This window comes from Vombatus ursinus, unplaced genomic scaffold (assembly GCF_900497805.2).
Source record: "Vombatus ursinus unplaced genomic scaffold, bare-nosed wombat genome assembly UNPS02014768.1, whole genome shotgun sequence".
Classification (NCBI taxonomy): domain Eukaryota; kingdom Metazoa; phylum Chordata; class Mammalia; order Diprotodontia; family Vombatidae; genus Vombatus; species Vombatus ursinus.
Genome location: NW_020954546.1, coordinates 36186117 through 36207169, shown reverse-complemented (window position 1 = coordinate 36207169; position 21053 = coordinate 36186117). Strand labels below are relative to the sequence as shown.

Genomic DNA, 21053 nt, shown 5'->3' with positions numbered 1-21053 from the left:
ATTCTCCCTGACCCAACCAATATTTTTATCTACATTGTATATAAGTTGTATTTCCTTAATTGTATACATGTTGCATCCCAACACTACCAACATCATCTCGCGAATGTGATTTCTTTGAGAGCAAGGAACATTTTAGGTTTCGGGTTTGTTTGTTTTGGTCTTTATATTCAAAGCACAATGTTTTGTACATAAATAGTAGGTACTTAATAAGTGCCTTTTGGAGTATTACAAAATCGATGTGTTATTGATCTGTTAGTCCTCTCCCTGCCCATTCCCATTATTTTATACTTACATTGCATATACTATTATATTCACTTATTTTCATGCATTTTGCCTCCACCAACACCCTCCTCTACCTACCAGAATGTAAGAGATTTTAAGGAGTATTTTTTCTTTACATTCACAGCACAATAATTTGTACTTGGGTGCTTAATAAATGCTTGTCAAATTGAATTATAAAATAGATATTACTGAATTTTGTATAAATTAACTTAAAATAATTTTAAATGTGCTAGGAGTACTTGTTATTTACACTCTTTGTTATTTGAAAGGAACAGTGTTTATTTGATCTCATTTTAAATTCCTTTCATAAGAGCAATAAATCTTATTGTAAAACTAAAAACCCATAATTTGTCTTTAAAGTAAACATAAACAGGAAATTTCACATTAAGATAGCTTGCACTTGTCTAAGAAATTATATTTCTGTGTAGGGATTTAAGTAAATAGTAATTTTTTAATTAGAATACTATTTAGTTTGCTGAATAGCTTATTAGAGAGCAATAAAAAGTACCATCCTGTAAGAATAGTGTCAGGAATGCTAAAGCTCAAAATGAACTGAGACTACCAAAGAAAGAGAAAGACAACAAAAATATTTTTAAAAAAAAGTTACATTGGGGAAAAGAGGAGGACATAAAGAAAGATAGGACCCCTGTTTGGGGTAAATGGAACAATAAGAATGGACCACAGGAAGAAGGCAACTAAGGTGAACTAACTGCTCAATTTTTATTTTAATTTTTTTTGGTTTTGCTAAAAAGAATGATCTTTGGACTGGAAAGAACAGTACAAATATGGCTAATAGGAACATAGATCTAAGGAGCTGATCTCCAAGATAAGTAGGAAGATAGCAAGAGAGCACCTAGCTGCTTTTAAAATGAGTTCAAGTCACTAGGCCCAAACAAATGACATTGCAAAGAACTGGCAGATGTGATTATTGAAACACTGTCAAGGATCTTTGAAAGATTGTGGAGAATGGGAGATGCACTGAAGGACTGGAGAAGGGCAAATATCCTGATTTTCAAAGAGAATGGATTCCACAAACTATAGGTTGTTAAGTTTGACTACCATTCCTGGCAAAATTCTAGTACGTATTATTAAAAGGATTATTAGTGAACATTTAGAAAAGAAAGCGGTGATCATATGGCTTCATCAAGAGCAAGTCACACCGAAATAAGTTAATTTCCTTTTGATAGGGTTATAAGATCAGGGTAACCTGGCAGGGTAAGCAATTCATTCTGGCCTCACTCTCCCAGAGCTACATTTCCCTGTTAGGGTTCTAGGGGTATCCTTCAGGGATTTGGGATGTCTTTCTTTACTATTATCAGCTGGAGCTCCCATTCTAGTATGTTTCCCCCACTGTTAGGTGCCAATGATTAATGTCCCAGTTCCAGTGAACATCAATGAACTTTTACAAAATGATATTTACTTCAAAGATATAGCAAGAACAAAAGTACAAACATTTCTCCCCAATTCTTGGAGGACAGACTCTATTCTATATCAGTGATATAGGATAGTTTGGTCCTTGGGGAGAGTGAGAATGGGTTCAGACAATTCAATTCTTTACAGCATTGGTCTCACCACATTCAAGTCCTATCAATGTCTCAGCTGCCACTAGGATAGGTCCCAAAGATCATGTCTTGCTTGGGCACTAATTCTGCTGGATTGGATGGCTGCAAAACCCAGCATGAACTCCATTCCCACACCTTCTGGTAGTTTGATCTCCTAATCTCCCGAAGCTCATAGGACCATAGCCATCTCCTTCACCTAAAATAAGAAAGAACAAACACTGAGGCAAGGAACTACAGCCTATGTTCATGAGCAACATGTTGGCCTCAGACAGAAAGGGCCTAAGATGTTTTTCCTTACATCTTCTCTTACCAGGACACAGCCAAGCAGAAAGTAGTCAGACCGAAGGGACTGACTGACCAGCATTAATGCTACACAGCTACACAGCCTAGGAGCCACAGCACCTCTTTATCATGGTTGGCAGACCAGAACCAAGCACAGAATGTCTGCACATGCTCCCAACCTCTTCCAGCCACCTTTATTACACCTTTTATGCCTTCCTGGAAGCAGGTTCCCCAGGCTCTTCCATGTGGGGGATTGTATAGCTGAACACACTCATATCTGCTCACCAGGCACTCATCTCCTAATCCCCTCCCCTGCTTACCTATAATCCTGGATTGTGTTAACAAAGTCTATCACGCTATTCTTGTGGACAAGACAGAGAAATGTGAGCTAGGCAATAGTAAAGGATCATATATTTAGAGGTGGAAAGGACCTCAGATGTCATCTAGTCCAACCCCCCTAATTTTACAGATGAGGAAACTGAGGCCCAGAGAGGATACAGAACTTGCCCAACATCACTCATGTTGTAAGTGACCCAAAGTCGCTTCAAAGCAAATCTCTTTTTCACTATGCCACATTTCCCCCATATAAAACAATTACACAAATTTAAAACTGATTTACCAACTGAATGGTTGGTTTAATGTCAATTTAGAGATCTCTTGGGGAGTGAAGGATCAGAGAATGGCCTCATGCTGTTAAAATCTGTTTTGTTTTTGTTTGTGTTCTGTTTTGTTTTTTGCAGTTACTTGGATACAGACATAAATGATATACTGATCAAATGTATAGATGGCACCAAACTTGCAGGTAGAGCACATTATATGATAGATTCAGGATCCATAAAGATCTTTATGGGATAGAATACAGCCAAATCTAACATAATAGGTTCGAGTATAAAGTCTTACATTAGGATCAAAAATTGAACTTTACAAACAGGAAAAAACACAAGACATACCTAGACAAGGGTTTGTTGGGGAAAACATCTGCAAGGTTTAATGAACCTCAAATTCAATGAGTTGCCTGCAATGTAATAGGCATAGTACCTAGGGCTGGAGAAGTGAGTCCCTCTATAGTCTGTATTGATTAGACCACATCTGGAATATTATGCTAAAATTTAGATAACACATTTTAGGAAGGATATTGATAAGAGAGAATCTCTAGAGAAAAATGACTGGGAATCATCATATGAAAATCATTTGAAGAAATTGGAGATGTTCAAGAATTCTTAGTAGGGATATGCTGTTTTCAAGTATTTAAAAATTACTTATGAATTATATTTGTTCTACTTAATCCTACAGTCGTTTCAATCATGATCCCATTTGGGGTTTTCTTGGCAAAGATACTAGAGTGGTTTGCCATTTCCTCCTCTGGTTCATTTTATTGATGAGGAAACTGAGGCAAACAAACATGGTTAAGTGAGTTGCCCAGGGTCACAGCTAGTATCCTAGAGTACTTTCTACTAAGAGATAGTGATTGAGTAGATACAACACTAAGCTCGGAGTCAGAAAGACCTGGGTTCAAATATGAACTCAGCCACTTCCTGGCCATGTGACCGTGAACAAGTTACTTAACCTCACTCAGACTCAGTTTCCTCCCCTGTAAAATGGAGATAATAATAGCCCCTATGTCACAGGGTTGTTGTGAGGATAAAATGAGATATAGGTAAAGTCTTCTACAAACCTTAGAGTGCATCATAAATGCTAGCTATCATGATCTGTGATCTTGGGAGACACACAACCTCTGCCTGACTCCTCGTGATGCCATTTGGGGTTTTCTTAACAGAAATACTGGTTTGCCATTTCTTTCTCCAGCTCATTTGACAGATGAGGAAACGGAGGCAAACAGGGTTAAATGACTTGCCCAGGGTCACACAGCTAGTGTCTGAGGCTGGATTTGAATTCAGAAAGATGAGTCTTCCTGACTCCAGACCCAGTACTCTATCCACGGGGCCACCTCGCTGCCCTGGCTCTGTTTACTCATCTGTAAAATGATGGGGTTGCAGAAAGTGACACATGTTCATACCTCTTCACCCCATTACACTACCATTAGGCCTATACTCCAAAGAAAGGAGAAAAGGATATATACTGGGTGTCACAAAAGTCTGAAGGCTTTTATACAAATATATGTATTCAAAAATATTTATATCAGTTCTTTGATGGTGGCCAAAAAACTAAAGGGGTATCCTCCTATTGGAGAGTGGCTCAAAAAGAAAAACTGTGGTAAATTAACATAATGGAATATTATTGTGCTATAAGAAATGATGAAATGAACAACTTTGAAGGAAAATGACTTTTATGAACAGATGTAGAAGGGTAAAGTAAGCAGGACTAGATCAATTATAGAATAACAATATAAAGATGACCTCAACATACAACACAATAATAAACCTTAAGTCCACCAGGGTGAAGATGAAACATGGCATTCACCTCCTGACAGAGGTGAGGAACAGAAGATGCAGATACATATACACATATTTTCACATATTGGAGCTAATGTGGGAATTTGTTTTGCCAGACTACATGGCTCTGTGTTAAGGGTTTTTTTTTTCTGTTGTTGTTTTTTATATATTTTGGGGGAGGGAGAAGAGTAACGGGAGGGGCAGATTAGTAAAAATACTTGTTACTTGAAATATGACTAGGGAAAAATTTTCTTTTTTATTAAAGGGGTTTGAGTAGCTGATCTGTAAGAATTCTTGTTCTAAATCTATGATACTATATATCACCTTGCCCCATATCACACAGGCATAAGTCTTCAGGATTTGAATGAGGTCCTCTGACTTCAAATCCTATATTCCTCATGCTGCGTCATCTTACCTGCTCTAATCTTATGCATGCAGACCTCTTCAATTAATGCTGGACAGCTACAGATCAAACTAACCTAGACATGTGACTCATTGTTGCTGATGCTTTCTCAGTTGTTGACAAGGTACGTATACCACCATCTCCCTGATTTCCAAGTCCTCTACCAATGCAACCTGAACACTGAACTCAAGGTCCTATGCAAACTTTCTTACATGTAACATGATTTGCATCTTAAGAAGGGGTGTAATCTGATATGGTTCATATTCTAATAGATTGTTTTCAAGGAATAGGAAATTTTTTTTGTCTACTAGAAAAAAAATCTGAAAACAAAGTAACAATTCATGTGACGTTTGACTTTACATCTAAGACATTAGCTCAGAAACTTTCACATTATTCTTCTACGCAGTCTGTTTACAAAGAACTTCAGAGCTAAAAATTCCACCAGGTCTTACTGATAGGGTGAATGTTCCATACAAAATTAATCCATATAACAATAACAACACATCTTCAATGGAGTTGAAACAATTCTATTTCAGAAATAATTGACAGCAAATGTATAGAAGAAACAATGAATTGCTATAGCTAAAAAATGAAGAGTGCTACAGTCTTGTTTATTTAACACTGTCATGGCTTTATTCAAAACACAGTTGCACAAAAGTAATAACTTCAAAGTTTTTTAGGAGAGAAATCTTAGAGGACTTAACACACTATATACTGCCTTACAAAGAGCATTAAAATAGGACAAAAACCTCTACAAAATATAAAACCCCTCCCTTACATATTTGCATGAAAATACCACCCACCAAGCAAAGTAAGTTTTAGAAGTTATTTGGAGGCTCTAGGTATTAACTTTTAAAATAAAAGAACTGTACTAATTCTGATTGCACAATAAGATGATTGATTTTTTTTAAATGTGGATTAATTTTAAAACAGGCATTTTGAAAGCCAAAAGTAATAGATGGAATTTAAGAATGCAAAGTGCCCAAAATGCTGCATTTCAGCTGTTAAAAATGAGTAGACTATTAATCAAGCATCCCATCACTCCACCCACTCTGTCCCAAGAATCTGATTTCACTTAACCAGTCAAGCTTTTTGTTAACTGGGTTTCTCTACAAATAACTTTGTAATTATCCTCCTATGGGAACCCCAGAGTTACTAGTCACAATCTTTGAGCCCCAAGGGGAAAAGAAAAAATACTATTGTCTTGAGTAATTTAAATGTGGCCCAATAGAGAAGTATGACTTCAGTTCAAAGAGACATGGTCACCATTTGCTGATGCTGATTTTTAAAAAGTTACATTACAAATATTCAAAACTTAATAGGAAAAAGAATTCTTGAGATAGTCAAGATTAATAAAAAGCAATTGTCTGGAAAATCGAGCCTCCATGATAAAAAGTGGGGAATATATTTTTCTATTTTTTAATTTAGTCATATAAAACATGGAAACTTAATAGGAAAAATACACACAGGTGCACACATACAATTGCAAAGTCTCCCCAAATTCTTTTCTTTATGGATATCCATTTTAAAACAAATCTTTATCTTAAAATCAATCTAGTATCAAATATTTTTGTCAACTGCCTAATAACATGCCATTCAAATATCTTAAAAGCTGGTTATGCTTCATAACGACGGGAAGAATAATTTAAGGTTCTATTCAGGAAAATAAAATATGCTTTGCAGATCTCCAGTCTGCAGCGTCCAAATCTTGATTCAGGAATCAAACATTAAATGTAAAGTCTATCCATGGATAGAATGCCTCATTAAACATTCACAGGCAGTTATTTGACATCTAGGGGATTCTGTTCAGGAATCCCCTCTGACTTCATCCTGATACAATTAATTCACAATATTAACCAAGAGAGATTCAGGGTAAGCAGAGACTCTTGAACAAAGTTATGTGGATAATCATATCTGTACTTGAGACAATTTTAGTCAATCCTCTCATTCAAGGGTAGCCTATGAGAAATCCAAGCAAAGCAAGAAAAGGTGGTTGAGGGAAGGGCCTAAAGTTTTTGCAGTCTGTCTTCCATTTGGGGAGGACAGACATCAGAAAGGGCAAGGAAACTGCTAAAAGAGCAAAATGTGTATCTTAAAGAACCCTGTCATGCCATGACTTGTACCCTAAACAAGAAAGGGTTCACATATATGCTCAGAACTTGGAATACATAAGATTTTCTTTTAAACACAAAGACCTAAACAGCCGCCTGGTTTGAGACAGGTTTCAGCAGCCTCTTCAACAATAAACTACAAAAATGCTATTTCTGAACAGAACCCTCACCATTCTGCTTCTGATTTAATTATGTAACCATACAAAAAACTGTTAGCATCAAAAAACTCACTATCTTCTAACTAGACCTCTGGCCAGTTCTAAAGAATATAACCAACTTTTTCATCTCAAAGAGAGACTGTTGACCTCTCATATTACATCATATAACAGCAACTTTGATTTCAACTAGTTTATAAATAACTTTAAAACCTTATGAATGAAATGCACCATACTACACCCATGAAAAACCTGCCATATTTTAATTGGAAACTAATTATGACCAAAACATTAAGCATGAACAAGAAAATTAAGATTTCAAATGAATTGCTAGGGAATTTGATAATGGGGTCAATCATTATATAGGACTGATTTTTTTTTTCTGTATACTGTATGTGATCACTAACAGGCTAACAAATCTTATTTGGAATGATAAAAAGGCAAAAATAGTAAAACCACACCTTTCCTATAAAAAGTTACATGTTATCTTCTGTAGGGACAGCATGGTACATAAAGAAACAGAGATCGACAAGATCACTCTATTGCCAACTGTAGAATAACGGAGTCTGGTCCATTTAATCATCTTCTTCTTCTCCTTCATCTTCAATATCTCGTTTCCTTTTTTCTCCTTGAACACTTTCTTCTTCTAAAATAAAGGAGGGAACTTTTTTAATATTCAGAATTTTACAAAAAAAAAAAGAAGACTCAAGGCATGTTAACTTGTAAACTTTTTTAAGGTCAAAAGGAAATTGTATGTCATGTCTCAAATTATGGCAATTTAAATTTATTACAAAATACTTAACAGATTCTGAAACTATCAACTCAAGCAGTTCATTATGCACCCTTGTGGTCAAATCATATAGGACATTTTTCAAAAAGTCTCATCAGTGAAGTTGTTTTGTGACTTTGAAAACAAACACCCAAGTTTAACAGATTTTCTACAGAGTCACAAATGAGGCCCAGAGATATTAAGATTAACAACAGACTTTACTAGTTTAATTGTTTCTTTTTATGAGTCTAACAGAAAAGGCTGAGAAATATACAAACATGCATGCTGGGTCACAATTTTCTAACAGAACAGTAACTTCTTTTAATTTAATATTTCAATACATAATCTAATTTCAACTATAAAATCAGAAGATTGACTCCCTCCCAAAAGGAAAAAAGTTATGAAAAAATTGAGATCAAGATTCCTTCTATCTTCTCATTAATTTTTTAATTAATTTTGTAAAACTCTTGAATAAAACTTTTATCATTAGTTATATTTGAAAAAAAAAGTTCTCAAAAAGATGTATATACCTTTTAAGAAGATATTTAAAGGTAAGCATTTAAGCTGAGGAAAGATGGAATAAGTAATATTTTTCCAAATTAGAGCAATTTTTTAAGTTATACCAAGAGATCTTAAAGTAGTTAATAACCCTTACCTTCTTCTTCCTCTTCATCTCCTCCTTCTTCAACATAGTCATCATCATCATCATCATCCTTAAAATGCAAAACAGTCAGTAAATCATCCCAATACAAGTAACCGATTAATAAGCATTTATTAAGCACCTAGTACATACTAGGTCCTAGAAATACAAGAGAAAAAGAAACAGTTTCTGCCTTCAAGCAGGAGATAATATGTACACAAACAAGTTTATACAAAATAAACACAAATTAAATGGGGGGGAGGGGGAACAGGAGTTCAGGAAAGGCTTCATAAAGAAACAAGAAAATGTTATTGTAACCTGTTATTTTGAAGGCCATCTATACCTGCCTGACCCATATACCCCATCTTAAAAAAAGCAAATTTCTAATTTCTTTAAGAAAATAAATGACAGTTTAGACTGTTTCAAAGGAGATGGGCCTATTATTCTAAAGGTAAATGCAGGAGTCAGAACTGAAATTGATCCTGGCTGTCCAGAGTCATACAGACATTAATCACTTTTCTCTATATATTAGGAATAATCCTGACCTGTATCATAAAAGATAAGAATCATACAGAAAAACACTGAGAATCATACAATCACTGGAGACAGAATCAGTAAATAATACATAGAGGATCTGGAAAGCTAAGGGCAGTTTTATTCTTTTAAGTACCACATTTTATTTCCATTTTGAAAAAAATGATAACCTCCTTGCCTTCTTAAACAATGATGCACAATTTATCTGATCATTCACGATTATAAACATCAACTCCATTGTGGTGCTGAAATAATGGGATGGATATTCACAGGGCCCACCAAAGTGGGGATTATACAAAATGTCCTCAGACTATGATGATATTTTTCCTGGTCTTTTCCCTTGTTGTCACTTCTTACTGCTCTCTGTCTATAGTACCTCTATCCCCAACCCCCTATCTTCCTTCTAATATGCTGGGAACCTGAACCACAGAAGTATTTATAAAGGAAAACCAGGCTGAGCTAATCTGTGAATGGCTTCTTCAATGAGTAAAGCATATGACCTTCAGGCATGGATTTATAATAACTATTCAGCATCTGTTAAAGTAGTTGGATAGCAAAGTAGAATGGTCAAGCTGGAGTCAAAAAGACCCAAGATTTAAATCCTGCCTCAGACACTAGCTGTGTGACCCTAGGCAAGTCATTTAACCTCTCTCACCTTCAGTTTGCTCATCTATCAAAGGAGAATAAAATATTAGTACCCACCTCCCTGGCTTGCTTGGGAATCAAGTGAAATAATAACTGTAAAGTGCTTTGCAAACCTTAAAGTACTGTGTAAATGTTATTTATTGTTACTATTGGTTATTTGGGGTGCCCAGAAGCCTATTCTGATTGTTTTCTATTGTAGTCCAAATAACTGAGTTGGAAATAGGTGGTGTGCTACTAAATTCATCTGGCCCCCAACCCTAAAGGAGCAAATAATTTCATGGAATAAGAAGGAAAAAAGGAGGCCCAGACTATTTTCAGAAGCTTCCTACTATTTCACCAAGAAAAATAACCACTTAGTGAAAAAGACTGCAGCACAGATTTAGGGTAAGACACAGATTATACAGAAGACAAAATCTTAATTTTCTGCCATTCAGAGGACCCTCCCAAGCTAAATTGCTTAATTCACATTTCGGTATCTGCTGAGGCAGTTTTTCTACTCTTTTCAAAACACATCCTCAGTCAGAAACAGCAATCTACCTATATCTAGTAAAAGAATACAATATACTAAAACAACCACAGAGATTTAACAGTAAGATCTGGGAGCAAACTAAAACCTGAACTAAAAATCAAAGAAAAAACAATTTTTTCCCCTATATAGCTTACCTTTTGCCCATTTCAAAGATACACAGAAAGGAAAGTAGCATATTGCTCAGAATCTAACTTAACATGTCTTCTTGAGACACCATATTTTCCAGAAACACTGGACCCAGAGTAAGTGTATGCTAAATGTCCTGAACGTGTCAAGGATGAAGCACCCACGTATGTGCGCGCGCGCGCACGCACTCACACACACCCTTGCAACCAATATAAAGACATGGCCCAACTAAGTTCATTTCAAACATTCTCTGACATCTGAATTATAATGTATACAAAAGTACAGTGATGGGATATACACCTAACTGCTGAGTTTATAAAGGTAGTACTGTGTGACTTAAAGAGCCTTTGGAATCATAGGGCCTGGGTTCAAATCCCAGCTACGCACTTACTGTGACAGAAAAGATAAACTTGGGGTACAGACTAGCCATATTTTGTGTACATGGACAGTGAAAATGTATTTGACTTTACTATGTATATTTCAAGGGTCTGGTTTTTCTTCTCTCCTTGCTCCCTCCACCTCCCACCCTGGTGAGAAGTGGTAGAGAAAAAAAATAAGATTTTTGCTAACAAAAAAAAAAAAATTTTTTTTTTACAGGAGTCCAGTAAAAGGCAGCTAGGTGTACAATGGTTAAAACATTGGGCATGGAGTTAGGAAGACCAGAGTTCAAGTCCAGCCTCAGACACTTAAGTCACTGAACCTAGGAATGTCACTGAACCTGCTTGCCTCAGTTTCCCTATATGTAATATGGGGATAATAATAACACCTACCTCCCAGGGTAGTGTGAGAATCAAATGTAATGGTACCTGTAAAGTGCTTAGCACAGTGCCTGGCACATAAAAAATGCTTAACACTTTTCCCTTTTCCTTCAGTCAAAGTAGTTATCTTTCTGATACTGGGTTAACCATTATAATTAGGTCAATTCATTCAGGTCTCTTCATCTTCAAAATCTTATCTACAAAATTATAGCTTTCAACCAAAAACTAGGCTTTATTCAAAAACATAAGTCATGAGCTATGGTCAGCTTCTTATCAGCACAAAGTAAAATGCTTCCTTGTTGATGCTTATGTGTAATGCCAGAGATAACATGGTTCCCAATTCTCCTAAAGCCCATCATATACATTTTAATTCCCTGGATCCCAAGAGCAGCTAAAAAAGAATGGAATGGGAAAAGGCACTCAAAGAAGAACTATCAATCCAGTCCGACTTCTGCCCCCTTCTCAGCCCACTCAGCACAGCCTCTGGAGGCTTCCACACTTCCAGCTTCCCAGAAATCAGACTTCATCTGAACCACTGAGAAAGCCTTTTCAGAAATGAGAAGCTGTGCTGGTTTATGCTATTCTTAGGCCACACTCACAAGAGATGATCAAAAAGTTGCAAGTATGGGGGCAGCTAAGTGGCACAGTGGATAAAGCTGCGGCCTTGGAGTCAGGGGGCCCTGAGTTCAAATCCAGCCTCAGACACTTGACACTTACTAGCTGTGTGACCCTGGGCAACTCACTTAATCCTGATTGCCTCACCAAAAAAAAAAAGTTGCAAGTATTCTATATCTCAGATTTGGTGTTACACTTGTTAAAATGTCCTTTTCACCTAAGGCTTTTTAAAAACAATAGAACTCAGGTTCGTACTCATTGAGATAATGTGTTTATTGGCAAGAAAGAATTTTCTAGAGTATTTATACTCTTTTATAAAGTACTATTTGCAGAAAAATGAAGATAAATTTAGAAAATAAGCATCCATTTGCCCCAAATAAATGCCAGTTTGTGGAATGAAAGCTTAAGAAAAAGACAAATTATAATGCTAATGTAAACTGAGACATTTCACTGCTAAGGAATGGATATAATCCAGCTTAGTCAAGTACAATGAAGAATACCTAAGATATTGAGGTCTCATTTTCTACTACTACATACCATCTAATTCACTCCAAAATCTCAAGCAAATAAAATCCATATTTCTCTGCACCTGTTTCTTCATTTAGAAATAAAGAACATACATACACACACACACACACACACACACACACACGCGCGCACAAGTTAAATTATATGTAACATTATAGGTAACACTAGCAATTCTAAAGAGATAGTAAATGTGTTACTTACCATCTTTCCAGAATTGCTAAGGATCATGTAAGCATTGTAAGCACCAATTATTAACGTTATTTTAAATCTTATGTTAATGAGATGTGGCACATATATCGAGGATCTATGTGACAGAAAAGGAAGCATCTGGATATGCACCAAAAATGAGAATATACAGGCTGAGTGTTTCATTGGTGTCCACAAAGTATTTAAAAGAACCGGAGGAAGGCCTACATGGCTCCTTTACAAAAGATTCTTGGAAGAAATGACCAAGAACTGAGAAAATGTGGATGGTTGGGACCTGCCCCCAATAACGAGGTCATGAATTCATTGGAGTGTTACTTTTAATTGAAGAAATGGACTGTGAATTCTAAAACCCAAGTATATTCACAACATGAAAAGAACTTTTACTTCCTAGAGGCCAAGGATTGTGTTTACTTAACTCACTTTTTATGTGATGCCAAATACAATGTTTTTTGGTGATGGTGAAAAGTGTTTGTTTACCTGAATTTCTTCCTTCATTAGGTATGAGAGACCCACCTCCTCTTCTTCTCCCTCCAAATCTGAACCTGCTTCATCTTCATCTTCCTCCTCTTCCTCATATCCTCCTGGTGGACCTGCTTCATCTTCCTCTTCCTCTTCATCTTCTTCATCATCATCTTAAAGAAAAGTAAAAAGAATGGGTAAAAAACAGAACAACTGCTCCTTGCCAGTGTGATCTTTTTATCCCTGCCTCAGTCATCCCAAGCTCTAAGCTAATTCAAGTATATTTAACACTTTCTTTTCAAAATTCACTACTTGGGGGAAAAAAAAATCTAATTCCAAGGCACCTATTCAATCTAATGTTAGTGACACTAATTCTATGACACGTCAAGTTCCTGACTTTTATCACATTAAATGTTTCTCTGCTACTATCAAGAATCTCTAATTTCTTTCTAAAACAAACTGTCTCACCATTAGCAATAAACAGTGCCCCCCCCAAAGCGATCTGGTTAATGTTTAATTCATCCTTTAAGATGCTAACCTCTTAAAAAATCTCCACTTTAAAGCCACTCACCTATACAAATATTATTTTTAAAATCACTTCTACATTTTAAAAAAGCTTTAAAAAGTCAGCATATTTTTACCAGCATTTGGTGCCACAGCAATAATACAATTGTTAGTATATTATTTATCAAGGAATTTGGAAGATTCAAGGCCAATACACTGGTTTTCTATTTTTTTTTAAATTTTACTAGTTCTTCACCTATTCACACCCAAGCCTCCAAGCAAATGCTGATACGCATGGCTACAGTGAAGGCTATATTTAATGCTACTTTATGAATGCTTTTGAAAGATTACCCTCTTCATCATCTTCCTCCTCTTCAGAATCTGGTGCTTCATTATCTTCCTGATCAAATCCATCTAGATAGGTGATTTGTTGAAGCAGTTCAAAAATACTTTCTCTATAATCTTGCAGATTTGTGATCTCACAGTTAAACAAGTCAAGGCTTTTCAAGCTTTTAAGATTTTGCTGAAAAGTCAAAGTTAAAATTTATATTCAAAATTTTAAAATACTAAATTATCATTTTAAAGTATTGCTGAGCTAAAAGATACATCCAAAATAGTAAATTAGAAAGAGCACTGGCCTAGGAGTCAGGAGATCGGAGTTCAAATTCTAGCACTTGCATAACTTTGGACAAGTCACTTAACCGCTTGATGCCTCAGTCTCCTCATTTGCAAAATAGGAATATTAATATTTGCAACACCTATGTCGTGGGATTACTGTGAGAAGAGCACTATAAACCATAAAGTGCTATATAAATAAGATATATTTTACATTTATAAGTAATATAAAGTCATTGCATGGCATGTATAATGGATGGAGAACTGCCCTTCAAGCCAGTAAGACCCACATTTAAGTCCCATCCCTGACCCATACATGTGTCCCCACACATCTCTTTACCTCTCAGTAAACCAGACAACCCTCTAAGCCTATAAGTTGCAGAGAGCATGTTGACCTGCATTGCTAGAGGGAGTTTTCTCACCTGGGAGTTCCCCATACAAATGTTATCATAGGTAGAGAGTTTCTACCTAATAATAATATTTACGTAGTGCTCAAAGGATTTCAAAGCACTCTATATGTTATCTAGTTTGGTACTTGAGCAATAAACTTGGGAGGTAGATGGTGGTATTATCTTCATTTTACAGATCAGGAAACTGAGTCTGAAAATGGTTAAGTGATTGGTTAAGAGGTGGGTTAAGGGTCACACAGTTAGCTGTCTAAACTAGGATTCAAACTCAGATCTAGTTCAATGCTCTACTCAGTACTCCACCTAGTTGCCTCAGCACTAGTAACCGGCTGGATCATCTACAAATATGCATGTACATATACAAAATCTGTCTATCTCTCTATCTATCTAGATGCGCAGACAGCTAGCTGGCAAAGTAGAGAGATCAAAGGGTGGTTTGCTCAAAGATTAAACAAGATAAGAGAAGTAAAGTGCTTTGCAAATGTTAAACTTTGCTTTAAATAACTATATGCTTGGGTAAGAGTGCCAGTTTTATACAAATACTTTTAAGGTCGTGAATTTTATTTATAAACAGTTCAATACTGAAAATACTAATTTTCAAACATGAGTTAAAATGACATTTTTCTGATTATTTAAAAGTCACAGCCAACTCTTATCATGATTTAATAAAACTAGCTACAATCTCTTTTTGTAATACCATATCACTAGCCAGCAACATCATCGATGTTTTTTTTTCCATTTCCCCATCTCCTCTGCTATCCCCAAATTAGCAAACCATGAAATAATGGCCCAAAGGATGGAAAGACAAAGAAAATCCAAATTAGGTTATCAGACCCTAAGAACTGACTACATCTCTCTACTAAATTATGTTTTTATCTGGATGTTTTCATTTAAGAAATCCAAGAAGTATTCCAATCTCAACATAGAAGAAGTTATAAAAGGGGGACAAGTGGTAATTATCAAGCTACTGATACTCAGTTGATAAAGATCAAAGGAAATAATGTATATAAAGCACTTTACAAATTTAAAGGCTACATAAAAATACCATTGATTATGGTCATATATAAATCCAAGCACAAAGATTTATCAAGTTAAAAAGCAAGTTCAACTGAGGCAAACACCTTGACACATCCTTACTTACCAGAGCTTCTACTGTGCTGAGATCTTTGATTTTGTTGCCACTCAGATTGAGGTAGGTTAGATTTGGACATTTTTCTGCCAGGACCTCCAGGCCCCCAGAAATAATATTATCACTAAGTTCCAACTACACAAAAGGGGAAGAAAAGAGAATGGCTATGACTAAGGATACATCTAAGGCAAAATATGTGAACCATTTAAAGGGGGAAAAATAACACTGTTTCCTCAGGAAATGTTAAAATAACCACCTTCCATACTTGTTAGAGTCCCCAAACACAGTGCCTTGCACATAATAGGTGTTTAATAAATGTCTATTTAATTGAATCCCTAAATTAATGCTGTAGAATCCCTTTAGGATGACAGGCAGCTTATAGCTAAGCAACTGGCTTCAACTGTTATATTAAGGTTTCATAGCATCAGTTTAGACAATTCATGGAACAAGATCTATCATTTCCAAATCCATTCTCAGGGTTCTAGAGGATTTAAACTTAAAAGAACATTGTAAACAATACCAAAACTGATACAAAATTATACAGAAATAAAGTCTTTTTTCCTACTTTTAAACAATTCTAATCAATGGTAGACCAGTCAACTAATCTAGTCAAAAGTAATGTTACTAGAATGTTTGGTTGCAGAAACACTATGCTTTTAAGGGAATAGCTCCAAAGGGAACATACCTTCCGAAGTTTACTCAAGCTGGGGAGCCCAGCCAGCGAGGTGAGCGCCACATTGACCATGCTCAGAAATTCTAATTCTTTGAAAGTATCATTGAGACCCTCAATTTCCCCGTTGACAGAATGACAGTTATCAAGAACTAACTCTGTCACCTGTGAGAGAAAACATATTAATGATCCTTCAGCTTTTTTGCAGATTACTCAGCAACAGGATTCCTGAATCCAAACAGTTTCAAATCACATATCCTTTTCATTCTGACAGGGACTGGAGAACTATCTAAAATCAACTTGTAAATTAGGTGAATAAGAGTTGCTAGCCTGCTCTGAAACCGAAAAATAAAATCTTGAAAAAGGAGAGATCACGTCAGGTCCTATCAGCCAATAACCCTGACCACGCTTTGGAACAGATCCTCAACACCAGGACATGTACTCAGGAAAACTCCTGTCTGAACACCCCAGGTGCTCAGAGAGAAGATGCTCAGTAACTGTAAAATATGGGATCCTGATGCTGAAAAATCACCACTGAACTCAAAACAACCAAGAAGTATGTCTGTGAGACACAAACAGGCATCATTCCACCACTTCAAACAGACAATACCCAAAGTTATAAATGTTATGAATGAATTTTGGTTTTCCTTTCAACCAAATGGATGGAAAAAGTAGGGTGGTAGAAAGGGAAAAAAACAGCAAAGATGAAATTAATTTTAAATCTGCTTTTTTTGTTTGCAAATGTCACCACTCATCCCTAAGAAAACTTAAAAACCTTGTTACCCTTCATAAGGAAAGATTAGACGTGGCCTTTTTCCAGAGTCTATCCCAACTTGCAAGTAAAATTGCACAGTCCAAGCGTCCAAGCCAAACAGTAGCACCCAGAACAACACACCCCAGACTACTAAATGTTATTTACTTCTCTCCACCACAATGACATTTTGGGGGCTTCCTCCCCTACGATTTCCTCCTTTCCTCCCCTCCCCCCACACGAAGGGCAGCATCAACCTTTAAGGTAAGTTCCATTGATTAACCAAACTTTCTGGGGTAGGTCTGGGTAGATTTGACTTTCAGAGCTGCCCAGGGCTCTTTACAGTCCTCCACGAAAAAACATCTGTTAGAATCGTTCTGTTGGCTAGAAAACAGCAAGGAAGGGTGGGCAGGGAAAACACAGGCTAGAGTAAGTTGACAACTTTACTCTCCTTGAAACTAGCAATTCACTTAAATTGCTACAGGAGGTATACCTGTAAAGGTAAAAGGAGGGGGAAATGGTTTAAATCCCACACTTCAATTCAGGTCATAAGCAAGCATCAACATCTACGTGGGGTGCTTTTGTAAACATTTCTGTGATCATTTTTTTTTAATCATGCGCTTTCAGCAAACAGGCTGGGATAACCCTGAGAGCAGCCACGATTTCCTTCTGCCTCCCGGCCCCCTCCCACCCTGCCAACTTCAGCAAAGACGGCCGCTTAAGGACGCCGCCCGAGCTCCGGGTCTGCGAGCGGCGGCAAAACGGTCAAAGAAAGTCCTGCGGCTCCTCCGGCCGCGCTCGTCCTCACCACACATTTCTCTAAGCATCCAAACTCTCCCCAATCCAGTGCAATCTCAGGTACAGCCGCAGGTAATTGGGCTCTTCAAGCAGCCACGACTCGAACGCGACGCCCGGCCCCGCTCTCCTCTCTCTGGAGCAGCCAGGGCTTGGCGCGGGGGCCACATTTTTGTCTCTCCCCTTCTCGATGCCGGGCTCCGGGCAGGCTGGTCGGCCAGCAGAAGGGAGGGGGCGGCGGGGAGAGGGCGCTCGCCGCTACCTGCCAGGCTGCATGGCGGGCACCGCGTGTCTCCCGTGACCTCCCCGCCGTCTCGGCCCAGCCCCCCAGCCCTCCCCAGGCGGGCTTCGGACCCTGGAGAGGGGCCAAAGGTGAAAAGGGCCGGGCCGGACGGGGCGCCTCTCCCACTCAGCCACCGGGCGCTTCAGGGAGCGGAGCCCGGTGGAAAGAAGGGGGACGTCCCCCCTGCCCGAAGAAAGAGCAAGGGGCCGGCCACCGGGTCCGCTAGCAGAGAAAGGGATAAAGTGCGCTGTTCCCCCGGCTTCCCCCGCCGCCCCTCTTTAATTAAAGAGGCGTCTAGAAAGTCGGGCGTTCAAAGAGAGTTGCGCCGAATCCATCTTAGGAGCACAAGGGCCGGGGTCGGTCTGGCCACCGCAGCCAGAGACCCTGAAAGTTGGAGCGACTCCACCACCGCCGGGAAGGTGCAACGACATTTTAAGACCTGGAAAATTCCTCCCCACCGGGTCCGTGGAGGAGGAGGAGGGCGGAACGGGAATCGCCCCCCACCATCCCTGTCCCCTCCCCCTCCGGCCAATGCGGCTTCTCCCAAAACTTAATCGATGTCAGATAAAACCGCGAATGACCCAGATTCTCCCCAAGAAGGGCAGCCGGCCGGAACCCCACCATCCTGAGCCCCCCCAACCAGAACAAGAGAGTGGAAGCGCGCCGAGGGTGGGCGCGAGGACTTCGGGACCCCTCCGGGGGGTGACAAGTACACCCCGGGGGCAGCTGGCGAAAGGGAAGGGCGTCCAAATTTCGGAGGAGATGAGGCACCTGGAAGGTCTAGGTCCAGCATCGACGCCTTTGCGTCCTCCTTTCTATACGCCCAACACCCCCCAAAAAATAAAACCACCCCAGAGTTGGTTGGAGTAGTTGGGAGAACTTCTTCGGGGTTCTGATCGCGGGGGGAGGGGGGACCGAAGGGAGCGAGGGGCGCGCCAAATCCAGCCGCAGCCCCCAAGAGGGGAGCAGAGGCAGCTGGCTCCCCACCAACTGGGGGGGGCGAGATGAAGCACAACTCCCAAGAGAGGGGGGTTAGGGATGCCCCCAGAGCGCCCCCCGGGAAACAGCCCCCTCGTCAATCTTGAAGAAAAAGAAGATGATTTAAAACTTAAACACCTCCCTCCCCTACCCCATGTGGCTAGTGAACTTGTTGCACCCCCCCCGCCACCACCCAGACGCCCCCAAAAGCCGCCCCTCAGAAGGGGGGAGCATGGGGGAGGGGGAATTGATTTATCTCACCTCCTCGGGAGCTCTGTTCCTTAACTCCAGGTTAATCTTCTGTTTCATCTTCATCTCCATGTCCTCCTCCTCCACCACTACTCACACTCCTCCCTTCCCCTTTCCCTTTCCTCCTTTCCTTTCCCTTTCCCACCACCCCCAACCTCCAAATAAAAAAAAAGGTTAGGAAATGAATGAAGAGATATAGGAAGGGAAAAGATTACACCCACCACCACCAGAAAGGGGTGGGGGAATGAGAACAGCAAATGGAGTCGGAGGAGTTGGGACTCAAACTCGGATGCCCCCACCGCCCTCTCCACACACTCGCACACACGCACACACACGCAGTTCCTTCCCCTTCAATGGCTGCTCAGCTACTGAGCCTCCATGACACAGCGCAGCCAACCCCCTATCTGAAGCCCCACCCAGCACCCTAACGTATTGGTCGAGCCTCCGAGGACTCTGTAGGCCAATGGGCAGTTTAAATGTCGATCAGGTTTCTGGGCGGGGTGGAATACGACAGCCCAAGACCATTGGCCACAGTCGAGCGCGCAGTTAACTCGGATAGGTACAGAAGAGTGTCCGTCAAAGGGGCAATATTTTGAATTCCGGTCGCCCCCCTCCTTTTCTTTGTGTGCTTGGCGCGCTTTCCCTAGGCACCCTGACACCTTTTTTTTTTTTTTTTTTTAAAGTGCAAAAGGAAGAGAGATTGTCATTCTGACTGAGTTCCCTAAGTTTTGCCCTGGCCTTCAAGTCTACTAGTCCAAGAGACGTGAGCAAGGTGCCTTTGTTATCATAAACCTTTGCCCCCAGTATCTGGAGTGGGGGTGGGGGTTGAAGAGAGGATGCGAACACGTTAGTGCATTGTCGTTATTTACATTTATTTTTGCGTTTCCCCCCACTCACCCTGCCTTCGAGGAGCAAAGGTGTGTGTGTGTGTGTGTGTGTGTGTATCACAGTGTTTGCCTTAAAGATTTACAGACATAATTTAATGGAAAATATGAAAATATGTTCGATTTTAAATACAGTTGGATATCTTCAGAGCAAAAGGTTTGGGAAGAATTGAAGCTTTCTTGTATGCCGGCCGACAGAAGTGTTGGGACAAGGAAATAAAATTCCTAGCCCCAGGACATTCATACAGTGGGTCTAAAAGAGATGACTTTGTACTACTTCCTCCCTGTTAGTGAGGTTTCCATGGGAATCTGGGTCTGAGGTAGGATGGGGCGGGAGGTGGCTATTCAGTACGTTTGTTCTATAACACGATTACTGTATTAAGACATGTGGGAACAGTGTGAAAGAGAATGGGGAGACGTGGGGAATCACGTGCAGAATCCGTGGAATGTTTTAAGTGTGAAAAGGGGGTCTTCACATTCTAAAAACTAAGTTAAACTTTAGAAATAGGATGTCTTTGTTATGTAGCTTTCTCAATTTTCTTTTTCACAGGTAATATGAATGTCAGTTCTTCCTGTGAAATTTCCCCACACAGTTTACATTCTCACTTTTTATGGCCATTTCTGAAAACATAGGTATTCATTATAATTTCCCCCAAATTACATATGATTTATATATAATATAATTTTGTATAGTATAATTTCATTTTCCTAAACCCTAATCAATTTGTTTCAAAAAACTTAACATCTCCAAAACTGAAGTCATAATTTTCCCCAAAGTACTTGTTCTTCC

The 21053-nt window shown here is 39.1% G+C and overlaps 1 protein-coding gene across 1 annotated transcript; it reads right to left on the bottom strand.

Annotated features, from left to right (window-relative positions):
• Positions 1-5532: 5532 nt before the first annotated feature.
• On the bottom strand, positions 5533-19522 carry LOC114043263 (acidic leucine-rich nuclear phosphoprotein 32 family member E-like). Its single transcript, XM_027862331.1, has 7 exons — positions 19392-19522; positions 16339-16488; positions 15666-15788; positions 13854-14025; positions 13017-13171; positions 8613-8670; positions 5533-7834 (listed from the first exon to the last, which is right to left on the bottom strand). Exons 1-7 carry the CDS (start codon positions 19449-19451, stop codon positions 7764-7766), a joined length of 789 nt encoding a protein of 262 aa, XP_027718132.1. The 5' UTR covers positions 19452-19522; the 3' UTR covers positions 5533-7763.
• Positions 19523-21053: the final 1531 nt, after the last annotated feature.

Bases quoted from the DNA above. Each gene is read 5' to 3' on its own strand.
- LOC114043263 (XM_027862331.1), bottom strand. From the start codon at position 19,451: ATGGAGATGAAGATGAAACAGAAGATTAACCTGGAGTTAAGGAACAGA. The intron at 16,489-19,391 runs GTGAGATAAATC...TTTCTCTCACAG, and splicing joins GGAACAGAGCTCCCGAGGAG to GTGACAGAGTTAGTTCTTGA. The intron at 15,789-16,338 runs GTATGTTCCCTT...CCTTTTGTGTAG, and splicing joins GCTTGAGTAAACTTCGGAAG to TTGGAACTTAGTGATAATAT.